Source organism: Populus alba, chromosome 4 (genome assembly GCF_005239225.2).
Source record: "Populus alba chromosome 4, ASM523922v2, whole genome shotgun sequence".
Taxonomy (NCBI): Eukaryota; Viridiplantae; Streptophyta; class Magnoliopsida; order Malpighiales; family Salicaceae; genus Populus; species Populus alba.
In genome coordinates this window covers 19501650-19518831 of record NC_133287.1, presented here as the reverse complement: position 1 = coordinate 19518831, position 17182 = coordinate 19501650, and the positions used below count along the sequence as shown (strand labels likewise).

At 33.0% G+C, this 17182-nt stretch overlaps 1 protein-coding gene and 1 non-coding gene across 2 annotated transcripts; both read right to left on the bottom strand.

Moving 5' to 3' along the window:
• Positions 1-6159: 6159 nt before the first annotated feature.
• TRNAN-GUU (transfer RNA asparagine (anticodon GUU)) lies at positions 6160-6233 on the bottom strand. Its single transcript has one exon. It is a non-coding gene; the product is annotated as a tRNA-Asn (tRNA).
• A 790-nt stretch (positions 6234-7023) lies between these two features.
• LOC118059752 (nucleobase-ascorbate transporter 12) lies at positions 7024-15549 on the bottom strand. The gene is made up of 11 exons (XM_035072723.2): positions 15393-15549; positions 14720-15328; positions 13904-14001; positions 13631-13801; positions 12417-12517; positions 11968-12103; positions 11764-11814; positions 10365-10652; positions 9182-9416; positions 7798-8084; positions 7024-7521 (listed from the first exon to the last, which is right to left on the bottom strand). The coding sequence occupies exons 2-11, from the start codon at positions 15252-15254 to the stop codon at positions 7300-7302; spliced, it is 2124 nt and encodes a 707-aa protein (XP_034928614.1). The 5' UTR covers positions 15255-15328; positions 15393-15549; the 3' UTR covers positions 7024-7299.
• Between the last annotated feature and the right edge of the window lie 1633 nt (positions 15550-17182).

Genomic DNA, 17182 nt, shown 5'->3' with positions numbered 1-17182 from the left:
ATTGTCGACGCCTGGCATCAAAGCACATACAAGTTGTCTTTGTTTCAAATTTAATTAACGTTTCTATCGATGGGTTAAAATGGAAAAAATCTTAAACTTGCTAAAAAAATAATATAAAATTATTTGCTGGGTTTTATCTAATAATTAAGATTTTTAAATTAAAATAGTTTTTTTTTTAAACACAATACTAGAATTGACTTCAATGACTATATGATTACGGGTTGAAATCCAATATTTTTTTAAGAAATTAAAAAAATAATCTTAATCTCAAAATGTATATATATAAAAAAAAAATAGTTCATTGAAATTCATCTTAATTTGAGATTAATGTTTATTTAGCAAGCATTGACATTTTTCAATCGCGTGCTCATGCTGTTTGTATCAAAGGCATGAATCATCAACAAGATGCAGTCAGCAAACTTTAATTTAATTTTGAAAACTTTTTAATACAGGAACTAAAATGTTTTTATCAAAAATACAAGCAGCAGAAAACAAATTGGGAGCTTTTTAGTAAAAGGTATTAAACACAGGGACCGAATTTACTTATTTTTAAGCCATGAGACTTGGTCATTAAAATCATAATTTTGCTTCTGATTGGTTAATATACCATCAGGCCTCTAAATCACTCTAGCAGAACTGTCTACTTTAACAGCAATATTTCTGTCATTTTGGTATTTTTTTTAAACTTATTTACTGATCATAAGCTAATCTCGATTGAAATTTCATCAAGAGAAAATCCTTGCAATATAAAGTTGTGTGCATCGAATAGATAGTTTATTGCTTGCTTCAAAGCTTCTTTCCCCCAAAAAGTGCAAACATATGCACGTTATATAATTATTACACTCTACGTAAACTCATCATTGCTAATAGTATATTGACTTGTGACTGGAGCTAGAGTTAGGCATGCATAAAAAAATATATAATTTATTTATATATAAAAAATAATGATGTTTTTTAAAAAAAAAAATATCTAATCCAGGTTTTATTCATGACATATTGATAAATTTTTTATTCAATTTAATTTAAAATTTTATTTAAATCAATGATTATACATCAAGTTAATGAATTACCAAGTTGATTTAATAATTAGGCGGTGCTTAATAATACTGTGTAAAAGCTAAAAATGCCAATTACATTCGCAGGAAGCTAGAAGTGATAAGTTAACCAGCATTTAAAAATATGGTTGTATTGTGTTTAAAAAAAAAAAATTATATATTTTAAATTATTTTAATACGTAAACTTAAAAATAATTTTAAAAAATTAAAAATATATTTTGAAAATAAAAAATATTTTAAAAAAATCACACCTCTAAACATACTAATAGAGTGACGTCATTTTGATACAAAAACTCAACAATTTCTATAGATAAAAAAATCAAAATAACATCGAATGCTTTCTTTATAAAAACGTCAAATTGAATTATTACATCCTAATCCCTTTATAAAAGCTACATGATAATATCTTTGAGCAAAGGATCTCGAAGAACTGAGACAGCAGCTAGCACCATGTTTGAATAACTTAGCTTAAGCTGCTATGATAATTTATCTTTTACCATTAATCAGGAGTAAAATCCACGTTAATAAAGCCAAAACTTCAAAAAACCATATCTTTGTTTTTAATTTACAGAACTTCACGCCTAGTTGTTAATTTGTTAATTATCCATGACATGCGTAGACTTTCCACTGACGCCCATAAATAGTTTCTCGTTGTCTTCTGACAGTATTGTTTCACATGAACTCGTTGATTAGTAGCAGCAGTTCTGATTTCTGAGAGTAGCGGACAGGAAAAAAAAAAAAAACTATAAAATATTCCCACGTTTAGGAGAGTTTAATCAATTAATATGCTTGTAATTCAGTACGTAAGTGTTATTACAAAAACAAGAAAAATGAGGTATCAGAATGAAGTTTTATTTTATTCAATCAACTGAGATTGAAAATAGAAAAAGATGAATTAAGCAAATTGCCCTGTAGCTGCTTCCAAAAATCCACGTTGAATGGAAATTTATGTTTATTAGCGGAGATATTCCAATTTACACACACACACACACACTTTTATATTGAAAACGAAAACAATTTTCTTAAAAACACTCGTCTTCTATTCCTCCAATTTTTTGAAAGACTAAAAAAATAAATTGTTTTGCATGGTAGCTCTATAATTATAATTTTTTATTTTGTACAAATAAAAAAAAAACAATTGCTAGCTAGATTGATAAATATTATTGGTCATGAATGTAAGTCACCCCTCGGGTTCTTGTGGAGTCCATTTTCTCATGATTATAGAAAGGAATCTTGCATGTGAGAAAACGTGTTGTCAAATGTACATGGAGAGACGACTTACAGTTAGCAATGTGAAGTTAAAAAATTATATATTTTTAGGAAAAATATATACCTAAATGTCAAACTGATCTTAACAACCCTCGATTATTCAAAATTACTCTGTTTTTTTTTCTAAAAAATTATTCTTTTAATTTCACTTTGCATCTGTAAAATCAATTCACTTTGCAGCCAGTCTTTTCCAAAAGTCTACATTTATAGAGTCGGTTTAAAAATGTGGTTATGATTGCTTTTTAAAAATTTTTTTATTTAAAAATATATTAAAATAATATTTTATTTTTATTTTTTTTAAAGTTATTTTAGAAATCAACATATCAAAATGATTTAAAAACACCAAAAAAATATTAATTTGAAGTAAAGAAAAAAATAAAAATATTTAATTTTTTTTTAAAATATTTTTTAAACACAAAAATAAACAGGGCTATAACATTTTATTAAAACGATGCATGAAGTCGATTCAAATCACAATACCACTTGGCTACATATATATGGCACTAGAATAATTAATTTTAATGTTTTTTTTTTTTATGCATCTTCAAGCCATTTAAATGAATTCACATTATATCATTCATGTGATATATGGGTCAATTCTCATTATTTGTTGAAATAATTTATATATAGTTTACCTAATTAACAAATTCCTTGGATAAAAGCTAACTATTAGCCTCGATTAAGCTAATGTATTCAACAAATTATTACACAGGGACAGTCTTAAAAATAATTCAGACAAATAGAGAGACAAAATCATAAGCCAAAATTTTAATGAACCTTTATAAAGCTCCAACTACAGGCTATAGTCGTTGAGAGCTTCAATTCATTGGTCATTGAATCTCGCTATTGCCTGTGCATGTGCCACCATGTTAAGAATAAATGACTGAATGGTTTGTTGTATTTCATAGGTCAAAACAGTATAATATATATACAAACATAACTTGCTATTAATCCTACTATTAAAACTTTGAAGCCGTGATCCAAAATTAGCGCGAAATAACCTCTACTAATTTTAGACAAGTAAAGATATTATTAATATTTACAAAGGTGTTTCTTAATACTCTCTCTTAAGTTGAAGAGTGAATATCATAAAGTCCCAACTTGTTGTGCAATGTCACAAACTGATCCTTCCCCAATGCCTTTGAAAAAATATATGTCAATTTTATCTCTTGTGTAGGTACATATGAAGGACTAATTATTCTAGCTAGTAGTTTTTCTTGAATTATGTGACAATCAATTTCAATATACTTTGTATGTTTATGGAAAACAGGATTAGCTGCAATATTTAAAGTTGCCTGATCATCATAGAATAATGGTGCAGAAGTTGTTTGTGAGATTTTTAAACCCTATAGTATAAAGAGTAATCAAGTCAGCTCCAAACATGTGTTGGCCATGGCTTGATATTTAGCTTCTGTTGATAACCTTGAAACATTGGCTTGTTTCTTAGATTTCCATGAGATGAGTGAATTTTCAAGAAAAATACAATATCCTGTAACCAATCTCTTTGTTGCACGACAACCTCTCCAATCTGAATTACAAAAAGCCTTTAATGTAAGATTGTTAGTAGCATAAAATAACAAACCCTGACCTGGAGTGCCTTTGATGTATTTAAGGACCCATATGGCGGCATCCTAAGGAGATTTGCGGGGCTAATATATGAATTCACTTAACGTTCGAACATAATAGACTATATCAGGCATTGTGACAATAAGGTAGATTAATCGACCAACTAATCTCCTGTATTTGGATGGATCATTTAGTAAATTTTTATTTGTGGGAGTGAGTTTCAAATTCTGATCCATTGGGAACTTGTCTGGATGTGCAACTAGAAGTCATGAATCTAAAATATCGAGTGCATACTTTTTTTGAGACATCAAGATACCTTTCTTAAAACGAGAGAAATCGATGCCCAAAAAATATTTCAAATCTCTGAGATCTTTGATGTGGAAGCATTGGAAAAGGAACTTTTTGAGACATTCCATTTCTTGAAGATTATTTTTTGTGAGAAGTATGTCGTCAACATAGATCAGAATTGCAGTAAATGAAGTGTCCCGAGCCTTGGTAAAAAGAAAATAATCAGCTTTAGACTGTTTGTAACCGGCCTGTTGAATGATATCTGAGAAGGTGGAAAACCAGTTCCTAAAAGCTTGTTTGAGGATATAGAGTGATTTGTTAAGCCGACACTCTCCCCATGTTGGCGAAGACTGAGAGGGGAGTCCATGTACACCACCTCATGTAAATCGCCATGAAAAAAAGCATTATGAACGTCTAATTAAATCTCACTATTGCCAGTACATGTGCCACCATGAGGTGCTTTGTTGCTTATTATCGAACAAAGCAGAGAGGTGTTTAACAAGTGGATCTTCTTAAATATTGGGAGTGCTTGAGATTTGATTACTATGTCTTGTGTTTATTACAACAAACAGAGAGGTATTTAATGATGTATTGTGTTTAAAAATATGATAGCGGTTATTTTTTAAAATAATTTTTGCTTGAAAATATATTAAAATAATAATATTATTTTTTTACTTTTAAAAAACATATCAAAATAATTAAAAAACATAAAAAATTGAAATTTTTATAAAATATTATCCGGGTCGCCTTCTTCACGTACTAATAAAGATGGGGTGGGGTATTTAACATCAATAATCACAAATAATCGAGAACCACTTGGACATATATATGGATTATAGAATCAAATCAGATCTCTCCTTTAATCTTCATGGTCACAAAATGCCACCCTAGCTAGGTGCCCTCTACTTTATACAAAAAGTTAAACGAGCCCTAGGATATCTTAACTTAGACAATAATTGCATAATCCCACATCTCGTGAATCTCAATTATTTCACTGCACATCATATGCATTCTAAAAAAGAAAATAAAAATCAGGGTGTCGTTTTGCACAAGTAATTAAGCAGCCAGGAGAATCCAAAAATATGTTAAGTGAAGCATCATAAAAATATCAAAGCGTGCCCATTAATAAGATTTTTCTATTTGCCGACTCAAATTTAAACCATTCATTTCAAATTCAACGATCAGACCCGATACATAGAACTTTTAACTATCCATTTTAAATATTCACTAGCTAACTAGCATAAAAGGAATATATATATTCTGACTATTTTAGCATCATGCAAAGCTGATAGCCATCACAAATTAGATTCTAGAGTTTCCCAGAAGTATTAATCGGATAAATTTAAGGCAAGCATAATTAAGACATCAGCTTCTGGCTGTCTGAGGGAAATGCAGAGAGGTGGTCCTAGAGATGAGATCGAATGGCCTCCAGCAATAAAGGAATAGTAGGTAGCAATTGTGGTGAGGCTGAGAGACACTAGCTAACAACAAGACTTTCTGTTACTAATAAAGAGGACGTAGATCTTCTGCAGCCATGCTCGTGATGATCTTTATAATTATCAGCAAGTGCATTGACTCTACTGTCTCCTGCACTTTTATTTAATGCTGAAGGTACCCCACGTTTTGATAGAGTAAAAGATGTAGACCAAGCTTCATTACAGTGAGAATTAGATCATGTTTTTACTGACTAATCTCTTACAAATGATTAGTTAGAAACTCGGATCCATGTCTTGCCCTGATCCTAGTTCATGCCTTGTCTGATTGTGATTTATGCTGTTTCTTTTTCTCACCTGCGCTACAACTGTAGCCATGGAAGAAATGAATGATGTTGCCTGGAAGCTATGTAGACATATCCTTCAAAATCAAGATTTAGTTCGGATGTTCAGTAGATTTTTTCTTCATAATATTATTTAGTATGAAATTCTAAATAAAATTCGAGGATATATATATATATATGAACAATAATAAAAAAAAATTCGGTCGCTAGAAGGAGGGTTTGAACCTCCGACCTTGTGGTTAACAGCCACACGCTCTAGCCAACTGAGCTATTCCAGCTGTGTTGATTTACAAAGCAGAAATAAGATATAATAACTAAAATTATTTTTATACATCAAAATTTTAAGGTCAAAGCGAGTTGTTTGGAATCTAAGAGTTCACCAACAGCAAAACGCACCAAAAAAAAAAAACCCCACGCAGCAGGAAAGCTCTTTTTATTTCTAGAAAGCAATACAGGCGAAGGTGTTGCGTTCATTGTTGCCTTGAAATACTTGATACAAAGAAACATGAAACAGCAAAGCCAATGCTTACAAGCTTGTCAACTTCAAGCGAGCAAGCAAGCTAATGTGTTCTCATTTGTCAAATCTATTTAATCATCGAGAGAAATGAAGATAAGCATATCCAGTTTACATCATGAAAGATAAACATCCAACGCAAGTCTCGCAATTTTAAGAAGCAAAATTCTGCTGGTGACCGCTGGAATACCACACATCTTGTCCACAGAACATTTGTTAACCATATTATAAATCTAAGGGGGCAAAGTAGAAACAAATATCAAAAGCGATGGAAAGGAATTCAACTCCTGAGCCTTAAGACAAATATGAAATATTACATGGATGATTATGCAATGCAACATACTGACAGACAAGTAGAAGCAGCCACTAATTTTCCATCTTGCCAATGCAGTTGTGAAACGAACCCTCCAAGATGAAAAAAAAGAGATCCATTGTATACAATCTCAAATCCAGCATGCGGTAAAACGATGGTGATTAAGAATATAGTTGGAAAAAATATACATAGTGCGGGTGGATTTCAATGTTTTCTCGAGCAATAAGATTTCAATGAAACTAGATACATCATGTATAATTTCAAGTTACAACACCATGAGATCCCTCTGGATCCTCAAATGTACACAAAAACTCATCTCTATAAGACCTATAGCCCCAAGAAGGCTCAGCCGTGTAAGAAAAATCAGTTTGTTGCCTGCTATTTACCAAAATGAAACTAGCGTGACTTACATTTAGAATCACAAGCAGCTCTATCAATGCTATCCCCTCTGAATGGCTGTCGATTAGCTTCTGACAATGAGAAAATGGCCAACATGGCAACTAAAAAGCCTTTTGTCTCAAAATCCAACCCATTTCACCCATCTTAAAATCCGGCTAACTCTGAAGGGCAATTCATAGTCTTTCGTAATGGCAGGCTCCCTCCTTGCTGCCTCGGTTTCAGACCATACATAGACCCCACGCTCTTGTTGACTGCCAGGCACAGTGTTGTCCAGGATGACAGCAACAAGGAATGCAATCACCATATTTAAGGACAGCAACATGTTCAAAAAATAGTTCAACTGCAAACAAAAATAAAGTAATTGCCAAAACTGTTAAAACGATCTGCAATGATGTTACAGTAATTTCCATTTATGGTTGACATGATCTATGTGGAAAGATTAGGTTTGGGGCATAAGTCTCTTTCGAGATCCTCAAAAAAACTGAAGCTGAAACATGGGAAGTGAGAACTTAAGACTTCTTTGCTAAATGAGGTGAGCCAACAATCCGTGGTTTCAAGGAAAAAAGGAAATGCTAAATGAAAATTCAATCAAAAACGCATTTTGATGTATGCATACCCCTTCATATTTGCTGCGGAATGGCCCATGAGAGGCCACAATGTATGGATGTAAATAACTCGGGACAGACAAGTTTGTATTTGGAGAGATGCCATATTGCTGAAAGTATGCTGGTACAGACAGGGAGAAAAACAAAGATAAACCAACTATGATGATATTCCGGGAGCTTCCAGCCTCACTATATCGCAGGTTTGATAATCCCAATGCTGAAAGCATTGCCCACATGAAACAAAGGAGAGCAGCAACCATGACTTCAGGAATTGAAGCAATAAATCCTCCAACTTTACCTGTTTGAATAGAAAAGTAGGATATATAAGTACAAGTACAGAAAAATAAAAAGAAGATTGGAAAAGGAGTCTCTGAACTGGATCAATTGTGTATGCTCCTAAATTCAAAATGCTTTTACTACTCAATAAATAAATAAATAAAACCAAAATAGTTTTATCCAAATCAAAATGTGCCATGGGCAACCTTTATGATTGAGGATAACAGGTATTAAATTAAATTTGATCTGCACATTATACTCGTTTTACAAGTTCACTTGCATTATCAGACGATACTAACATGCTAGATCAGTACTTTTCAACATAATTCAACCAGAACCATATGATTGTTGGCATCAAATTTGAGCATGATTGTATTATGAATAAAAACTTTCCCATTGTAAGTTCTGTGAAACGCATCTTTTCTAACTTACTCACCATACCTCTGATCATTTTGAGATGGGTTTATTTGAACTAAAGTTAAAATTAACAATTTTTAACAGCCAGAATACTAGGGCAATTCTTCATCCTTTTTCTTTAGTTCTTTTCTCTCAAGTTCACGAGATGATAGTTTATACTTTATTTGACTCAAGATCACTGTCAAAACAATCCTAGGAAAGTATGGGTAGCCCTGACAACTGTTTATTTCCATAATGCAAAACATTCCTTCATGCATTCGATTTGTACAAATGTCCTTCTTAGTCATTATGTGTCTTCTTCCTTTAATCCTTTTAAGCAGTTCCTCTAGATTGCAACGATTATCTTGCATGTCATTTAACAGCTATTTCAATCACAGTAATGAACCAAATGATATTTTGGTTTCATTGCAAGGCAAATGCTGGAGAAAGGGTGCTGGGTCCAGCATGTTAAAACAATACAGTGAAGAACCGCAAAATGATAAAGACACAATAACCACAAATAAACCAGCCAAATACCCATCATGAGCTGACTGTTCCATAAGATGTCTCTTAGACAAACCAAATGAAACAACCCGCCATCATTGTTAATTAACCAATCCATACAAAACATACAATTCCCATGTTGTGAACTATAAAATTACAGACAAAAAGCTTATAGTTCTCTGATTAATGAAGCTGTTAACTATTAAGTTAAAGACTTACCTATAAGGGATAAGAGGATCAAAGCACATGCACCTAATTCAACTGCTCTGCGGCTGCCCATTTTAGTCACAGCAATAGTGTGCACATTCTCAGTTAAAGTAGTAGAACCAGTTCCGGTACCCCATAGACCAGCCAAGACACTACAGAGGCCTTCAAGACCAATCCCCCGACTAACAACCCCTGGGGTTGGAGGTCCAGATGCCGCCAGCAATGAAGATGCATGATATGAGCCAACCTAAGTTCAAACCCAAATCAAAATCAGGGATATAGTCATCTAATTGTTGATAGGTCATATAAGCAGCTTTATACAACAAAACGCAACAATAAATGTTAATATTGTTCATGCATGTCGGCGTTACTATCTTAGTTTAGAGTGTTATGCTTCTATAAGCACAAAGTATGAATTTTATTGACTTTACAGGCATAAGCACTCTCCCAGAGATGTGGTTTTTTTTTTTTTTAACAACAGCCAACAGATGTTTTAATGAATGCTAGCTAACAGATGAATAATCTTCACGAGAAAAACAGCAAAATTACATGAATCAAGTATGAATGAACCTTAAAGAGTAAACAACCAGAATTTGTAACAAGGTAAAGTGGCAAAAAGTAAGGTCAAGTGCTAACAAGTACCTCTCAGCACATATCAATCTTAAAGAGAACACACTATTGACCACAGCAGAAAGGGTCTTCAGCATCAATATCTCTTGACATGATGCTTAGCAATTTTCAAAAAAGGTATATTTAGAACATATGGCCATAAATTTTTCCAATATTTCCACGGTGAAATTTCCAGAATGAGATATCTTATGATCCTAATTTAGATTACAGCAACCTCTTTACTAAGATTGACTTTAAGAAAACTATCCATGTGAAGGTAAAAACATAATTAGTATTCGCTTCTCAAGCAAGCCTCGACCATTTCACCAATGCAACCAGAGCATTCAGAGTTCACTTTCTGTTTTCTTTTCTTTACCAGTAAATCCAGGTCAAATCCTAAAAATTATATTCTGTTTATGTAAAAAAAAAGTTGTGGTTTTATGCACGTGGAAACTCCAGGATGTTTTTATGATAAAGATCAGTGTAATTTAAAGTTAGAAAAATGAAAGGCATATAGGAAATTAGAATGTTAGAAAATGTTAATCTCCAGGAGAGGTGTCAATCATGACATTGAAAGGAAACCAACCGAATCTACAGATGAGATGATGGACACTGCACACATAACAAGAGCCATTTTCCACTCAAAGACAGGAGTACCCCATTGTAATGGATAAGGAAACCTAAACCACGGGGATGATTTCAACGCATAGGAAGTATCAACTCGGCAGTGCTTCATGCTGGAAACATGCTTTCTGCAGTGGTCGGATATAATGTTCGATGCTGGAACATTTACATCACAACCTTTGTAACTATAGACCCCTGCTTCAGTAAGAAGGAAAGCAGCCGCCCATGTGATTGCTAGACCCAATGGAACCTGGCAATGAAATATTGTTAACCTTGTTATCTCACAATACCATTTTTAACAATGTAATGGTCTTATGAATTAAGTTGCTAAAGCAGGGTGCAATGTTCAATGCCAACCCCACCACCAATACTCAGACCAAGATTAGAAGGCCAGTGTGGTTTGAGCACAGAAATAAGGTGTTAACAATATTAAAGCTAGGTATTGGTTTGTTTCTCCAATCTGGCCTGTCTTGAGGGCCATTCAACTGGTATTTGTCAGTTCTGTTGGGTTGGGCCTAGAGGTGGGGTTTTTAGACTGAGAAGTCTATTGCTGGTTCTTAGAAGAGGACCTCATTGGGGTGGCTGATAGGTTGCTCAGGATTTCAAACAGAAATTTAGCCATTTGGGTAAGCTCTAGCAAACATTACAGAATACACAAAAAAAAATAATGACAGGATGATGTAAAAAAGGAGAGCAAGACAGCAACAGTAATAAAAATATTGATTTTATTTCAATTGATGCCTTTTTTTAAATAAAAAAAAAATTATTATATTTACATTAATATCTCTTTTCTCTTTTATTTTGTTTACAAAACTTCTTTTAAATAATATTGATTTTTTTGTCATGCGTTTAAGTTTTGGAGAGGTTTTTCGGATTCATCTATGGTTTTGTTTTTATCTTTTGTGTAAATAAACTATGTTTTTGAAAATAACAGATATTTTTTTTTCAGATGATATTTTTTTTCAGATCATGTTATTCTTTTTTTTTTCTTTTTTTTTTTTATTCAATCAATTTAATATATTTATTTATTTCTATTATCGTTTGATTAATTAGTAAACATGATCCGGTAAATGTTCTATTTTTTTAGATTAAAGACCTTAATCTATTTCTGTCTCTCGGTTTTTCAAGTTTTGTTTTCAAGTATCATTAATGATTTTTTATTTATTTATTAGCACACATAACTCTTAGTTTATTTGATTACATGTGTGCATATACTTTTTGATTTGTTAAATTTTTTGAACTACAAAAATGCATTGAAAAAACTTGCATATATAATTTTTCATGGAAGATAAAAATATTTAATCCTCGGCAAAGCGCAGGTGAGTAGCTAGTGGAAAGCTAGAACATGACAGAAAACTTACTGCATAAATAAGAAATATGCGATGACCAAAAACAGAAATCTTGCGCAGGTACTGCAGAAAGCATAGAAAAAAAAAATTAGATGTTTTAGCACACAACAATAATAAATAATTTTAGCAGTAATAAAAGTTGAACTAAAAGGCAATACTCCCAAAAGAAACTAAATACTATAATTCAAGGAAAACTTTAGCTTCACCGAAACTTACAAGAGAAAACATAATAACCAGTAATATCTGCACTACACCAATCTCAAGACAGGTACCAACTCGTGGAAAGCCGTAACTATAAAAAGAAAGCCCAACAGCAGCAAAAGTTGGGGCAACAACCACTGGATTGATCAACCTGAAAAAGGAATAGAGACAAACAGACGTTGAGTTATTGTGCATCTTTAGAGAGAGACAAATGACAGCCAGGGAGGGAAGCAGTCATCAAGCTAGGAACATTTTTGAGAGCACCAGCATTGACAGAGATGATTTTCAGCGCCTGCTTCAAGGGCATTCTGATACTGTTTTTTAGAGAGGCTATGGTGCTCTTGGTACTACAATTTGCAGGAATAAAGAAAAAGTGCATGTTGTTCAAAGAAAACATGGAATTACAAAAATGTGGAGCAGTAACTCATTAAAAAGTGCAGCTAGTAAAGATGCTGAAATTGTACCTCAAAAATAATGACATCAGTCCACTATATCCAAGTATTGTTTGAAAAGCTGAAGCTATAATTATAGCTCCTTGTAGCTCTTTCATAATATGCTTGAAATTCTGCGAAAGGAAAAATATTTTACAAATCTTGCAAGGACGATATATTTCTCAGTAACCAAATTTTCCGTAACATTATGCTGAGCTTGCTTGTAAAATTATTCTTCATAAACTTAGATAATACCTTATGGTTGCTTGGTTTACAGATAATAAAACTTCAATCTTCGATCAATCATACAGAATTACAGATCGAGTCTTGCTATGTATGTCCTGTCTTTTTCTACTTTCTTTATATCTTATTACCCTGGCAAACTTAATATTTTTCAGAAATTCCAACCACTGCTTTAGATCACTACTAAATTCTCATATTCTTTAAATTTTAAAAGTCTGAACACAGCTAAGCATGAAAAATTAAGCAATCAATTTGCATAAAAATATGAAAATTTAGGAGCTAATTAGCAAGCCAATATGACAATCCACCAACCAATCACATATACACCAACTCTCTTGATAATGCAAGTCAATTGATGGGCCAGGACTACAAGGAGGAAATTTTACAAATTCTCAAGAACCCTCACTTTTTGGGGTCTTTCAGGTGATCTATATATATAACAGAGATGCCATATAACTCTGTGATGCCTTTTTAGTTTTAGCCCAGAGTTCTGATACAGTATCTAGATTCTAGTGTATGATTTGGTTAAGCAAATTCATATTTATCAGATTTTATGTTTAAGGCATAAATATCACCTAGTAACCCAAAATTTTAATTTCAAAGCTAAATAAGGCTGTGTATTTAACATTATTTGAGGCTTGTTAGCAAGCTGATTTGATGAAATATCAATCATCTACATTCTACTGGCCTTTTTGGTATTGCAAGCTGTTAATGCTCTAAATAATACAAAACATTTCAAAGAAAATGATTGAAGAAAAACTAAGCCATGCAAGCACAAACAACAACATGGTAAAAGGTGAGCAGGTTGCTTTCCACATCAAAGTGTTATAATTATTCAAGTGAACAAAGAATGAAATTTGTATAAAACATCACCTATTTTAGCAGAGGCAAGCACAAAAAATAACAAGCTCGCTTTTGATCTCAATTGCATGGTGACAAACACAAAAAGACAACCACTGACATGTATGTTCTAACCAAACAAAATCTTAACAAAAGAAACTTACATTTCCATTTAGTCCTTGAAACTCAGGAGAATTGATTATTGCCAGTGCTGGAGCAAGGTAAACAAATGATGGGCCCTGTATTAAAGGCAACCTTGACCCAAATGACGTATGCAAAAGAGTGGTTACTCCTGAAACAAATAGCACTGTGGACACCACCATTGAAGTATCCTCCTACACCAACTAAATCAGATCAGATCAAGATAACCACAGTATATTTTCTACCAGACAGTGAATATCATAAGAAGTTCAAGAAAATAATTCACTACTACTCACATGAGTGCCACCCATTGCAGGAACTATGACAAGTGGAATGAGAATCAATGAACCTAAAATTGAAAGGTAATGCTGGAAACCATATAGACCGATGGGAACTGAAACATTACGCAAAACAATAAGCCAGTAAAATTAACCACAAACCAAATAAAAATAAAAAAGTTAAACATTACAATTTATATTTCGGATCAATAAATAAAGTTTCAAATATCAAACCATGAAACTAAACCCTTCTAAGTTGCCAGTAAACCCAACAACAAAGAGAGTCCTTCCATCATATCGAATAAACAAATAAAACATGAAGCGCGATACCACAAACCAAATCCTGGCGAATTTAAAATGACCACTAAAAATAACCAAAAAGTAGCGTCTTTTTTTTTTTTTTGCCCCACGATATCTAATGATCACCAATAAATAAACTAATCCCACGCATCAATTATTCAATCATAGCGCCACCCAATTATTTCAAATACCAGCAAAAATTAAAATGTTATGTCTACTCGCAAAATTCCTAACGAACAAGTTCAACTCCAAAACTCAAAATCAGCACAATCCAATTTAAAGACATTGCTAAAAATCCATTTATAACACCTTGTTTTACTCTCACAATTCCTGATAAAGTATGAAAACCTAATCCAAACTAGTCACAACTCCGAAAAGAACCATACGATCTATGAAACCAAACAAAACCCAATTCAAATTATCAATTAAAACAACAAAAAAAGCACACTACTTTCACTTCCCTCGAACTCATTATAACCGATCGGGCTGCAACTAAGTCAGTAATTAACCAATCAGACAAAAGAAAACACTCACCAAGACCAGGAGTGTCTCTTAACTCGTACTTCATATGTGTAGGTCTCCCTCTGACAAATCCATCATCCTCCACATCAATCACTTCCTCATTCCTCACCACTGCTCTTCTCGGACCCTCCGGCACGCCATTCGGACCCGCCCCATTTGCCCCATGACCCAAACCATCCTTCTTCGCTCCCCCACCACTACCACCATCAGAGTCCCTCCTCCTCTTCACCACTGTCTGATCCTTATTCTCTGCTGGGACGACCACCGCCTTATCGGTCCCGTTCACTGCAGCCGGAGGCGGCGCTGGTGTTGGTTGTGGTAGTGTTGCCCTGACCCGACTCGCTTCAACATCCGGCTGTGAATTCTTTTGCTCCTTCGGCCTCGGAGGGAGTGAAATCTGTCCCGAATCACTCGCATTGGTCTCACCAGAAAACTTGGGCCTAAACCCAGTTCGTTTAGCCCAGGAAGACGGCGGCATTGCTGCAGATTCTGGTGCTGGTGGCCACTGACCTGGTTTTGGCCCGACTTTCGGGTCAGAGTTGGACATTTTCTAATCTCAACACTTCAATCCCTTCCTCTCCCTCGAAAGTGCATAGCAGAAGGATGAGATGCTGTGCAGATCTGAAATGGGTCGTTAGGGTTTTGAGCGTGTAGTGGGGTTTTAGAGATAAAAGATTGTACGTACCTTCTTTGGAAAGAGAAACTGAAGCTTGTTGCTGAATTTTTCTAGTGAGAGAAAGATATGACAAGAGAGAGGGGAAGACAGCTAGTGAAGGAGATAAAAACCGCGTTAGCCATTTGTCTTTTGGTTTTTTTAAGGTTTTTTTAGGCGAGATTATGGGAAGTGATGTAATAAAAATGTTTAAGACTCGAGGAGAGATTTTAATTAGCCGTTGTTGTGGATGGGGATGCATTGATTGGTAATTTTGTTCTAATTTAAATAATTGCGAGTGATTCCGGCTAAGGACGCAATTCCAAGTCAATTTGCAACAACTTTTGTTTATTTGTTGATTAATTAGTGGTAGTAATGCAGTCAAGCATAACATTGACTCTGGCAAGAAGGATTTTTAATTGAGATAGAATTTTTATTTTAAAATCTGTATTTAATTAGTTAATTGGAAATCTTATTACATTATGATAATTACAATTTTTAGAATCTCCATGAATATAAAGATAAAATATGTTCAAGATTTAAAAAAAATTTGTATGTTTGGTGTTTTCAGTAAATAAAAAATTTAAAAAAAATTTGTATGTGTAGTGTTTTCAACAATAGATAATATTAGAGTTTTTCCAATGATAGAAAGTATGATCAGTTTTAAGAGTCTAGAACATCAAATTTATCATTTTTTTGAAAAACTTACGGTTCATAATGCAGAGTTTTATCAGTCAAGTTTATAATCTTTATTTAACTAATTAATTAGAATGTTTATTGAATGATGTTAATTAGAAGTTGTAATCTCTATATATGAATATAAGGTCAATGTATTTATTATGTAAGACTCGGTTAAAACTTTTCTCTGATAAAATAAAATTTATTGATTAATTAAACTAACTAATCCATAAATAAAAATAGATTAAAATTAAAAAGAAAAAAAATTTAATTAATATGACAGTGGTGAAATAACATGGTACAAATTAATTAAGAAAGAAAAGTTGTGGAGATAAAATGAGACAAATGAGACAAATGAGATCAATGTGCAAATAATAGAAAATTTAGATTATAAATACTGTTTATTTCTTTTGATGGCTAGTGGCTTTGCTTAGAGGAGAGGGTGAGAATTGTTTGATTATTTCTTCTTCTAGTTTCTTCAAAAATCCATCAAATAAAGGCTAAACTAGAGTGAGTAAGGGATAAACAAGTGATCAAGAGAGATGATTGGGTGGTTTGGTGGGTTCTTTTTAAGAAAAAAAAAAATGAGAGTTAGGGTTTTGCGGGGTTGAAAAAATAAGAAAGGAAACCTTAATTTTCTTGCATTCATCACTTGATTCATCATCCAATTAAGAATAATAAAAAAAAAACTCACCAAAAAGACTAATTTGAATGATTTTGTGATGTGTTGAAGAATTTGGAGTGCTAGTTTTATATGAGAATTGAATTGTGGAGCTTGGTTGTTAAAATGTTGCTATTATGATTGGATATTGCTTGTTTTCATGAAATAAAATTGGATAATTATTTAATTTAAAGTGTGGAAGAAAAGAAATTCCTCCCTCGCTAATTGTTGGTTTCATTCAAGGAAGAAAATTAGGAGATTGGAATTTTTTTGGTATAATCAATAGGAGTTGTGTAAAATTAAATTAGTACAGATATTAATAGGTAGATAAGATATGAACCTCACAAAATAAAATAGAAAATCTTCATATTTTGTCTTACCATAGAGTTTCGGCCGATGCTTGTTCAAAATGGAAGAATTTTATTTTGACCTCATTGATAGGGAATTTATGTTTAAACGTATTCAATTGAATATCCAAAAGCTT

Bases quoted from the DNA above. Each gene is read 5' to 3' on its own strand.
- LOC118059752 (XM_035072723.2), bottom strand. From the start codon at position 15,254: ATGTCCAACTCTGACCCGAAAGTCGGGCCAAAACCAGGTCAGTGGCCA. The intron at 10,653-11,763 runs GTAAGTTTTCTG...TTTCATTGCCAG, and splicing joins GCATATTTCTTATTTATGCA to GTTCCATTGGGTCTAGCAAT. The intron at 9,417-10,364 runs GTTGGTTTCCTT...GTTTGAACTTAG, and splicing joins TCATCTCATCTGTAGATTCG to GTTGGCTCATATCATGCATC.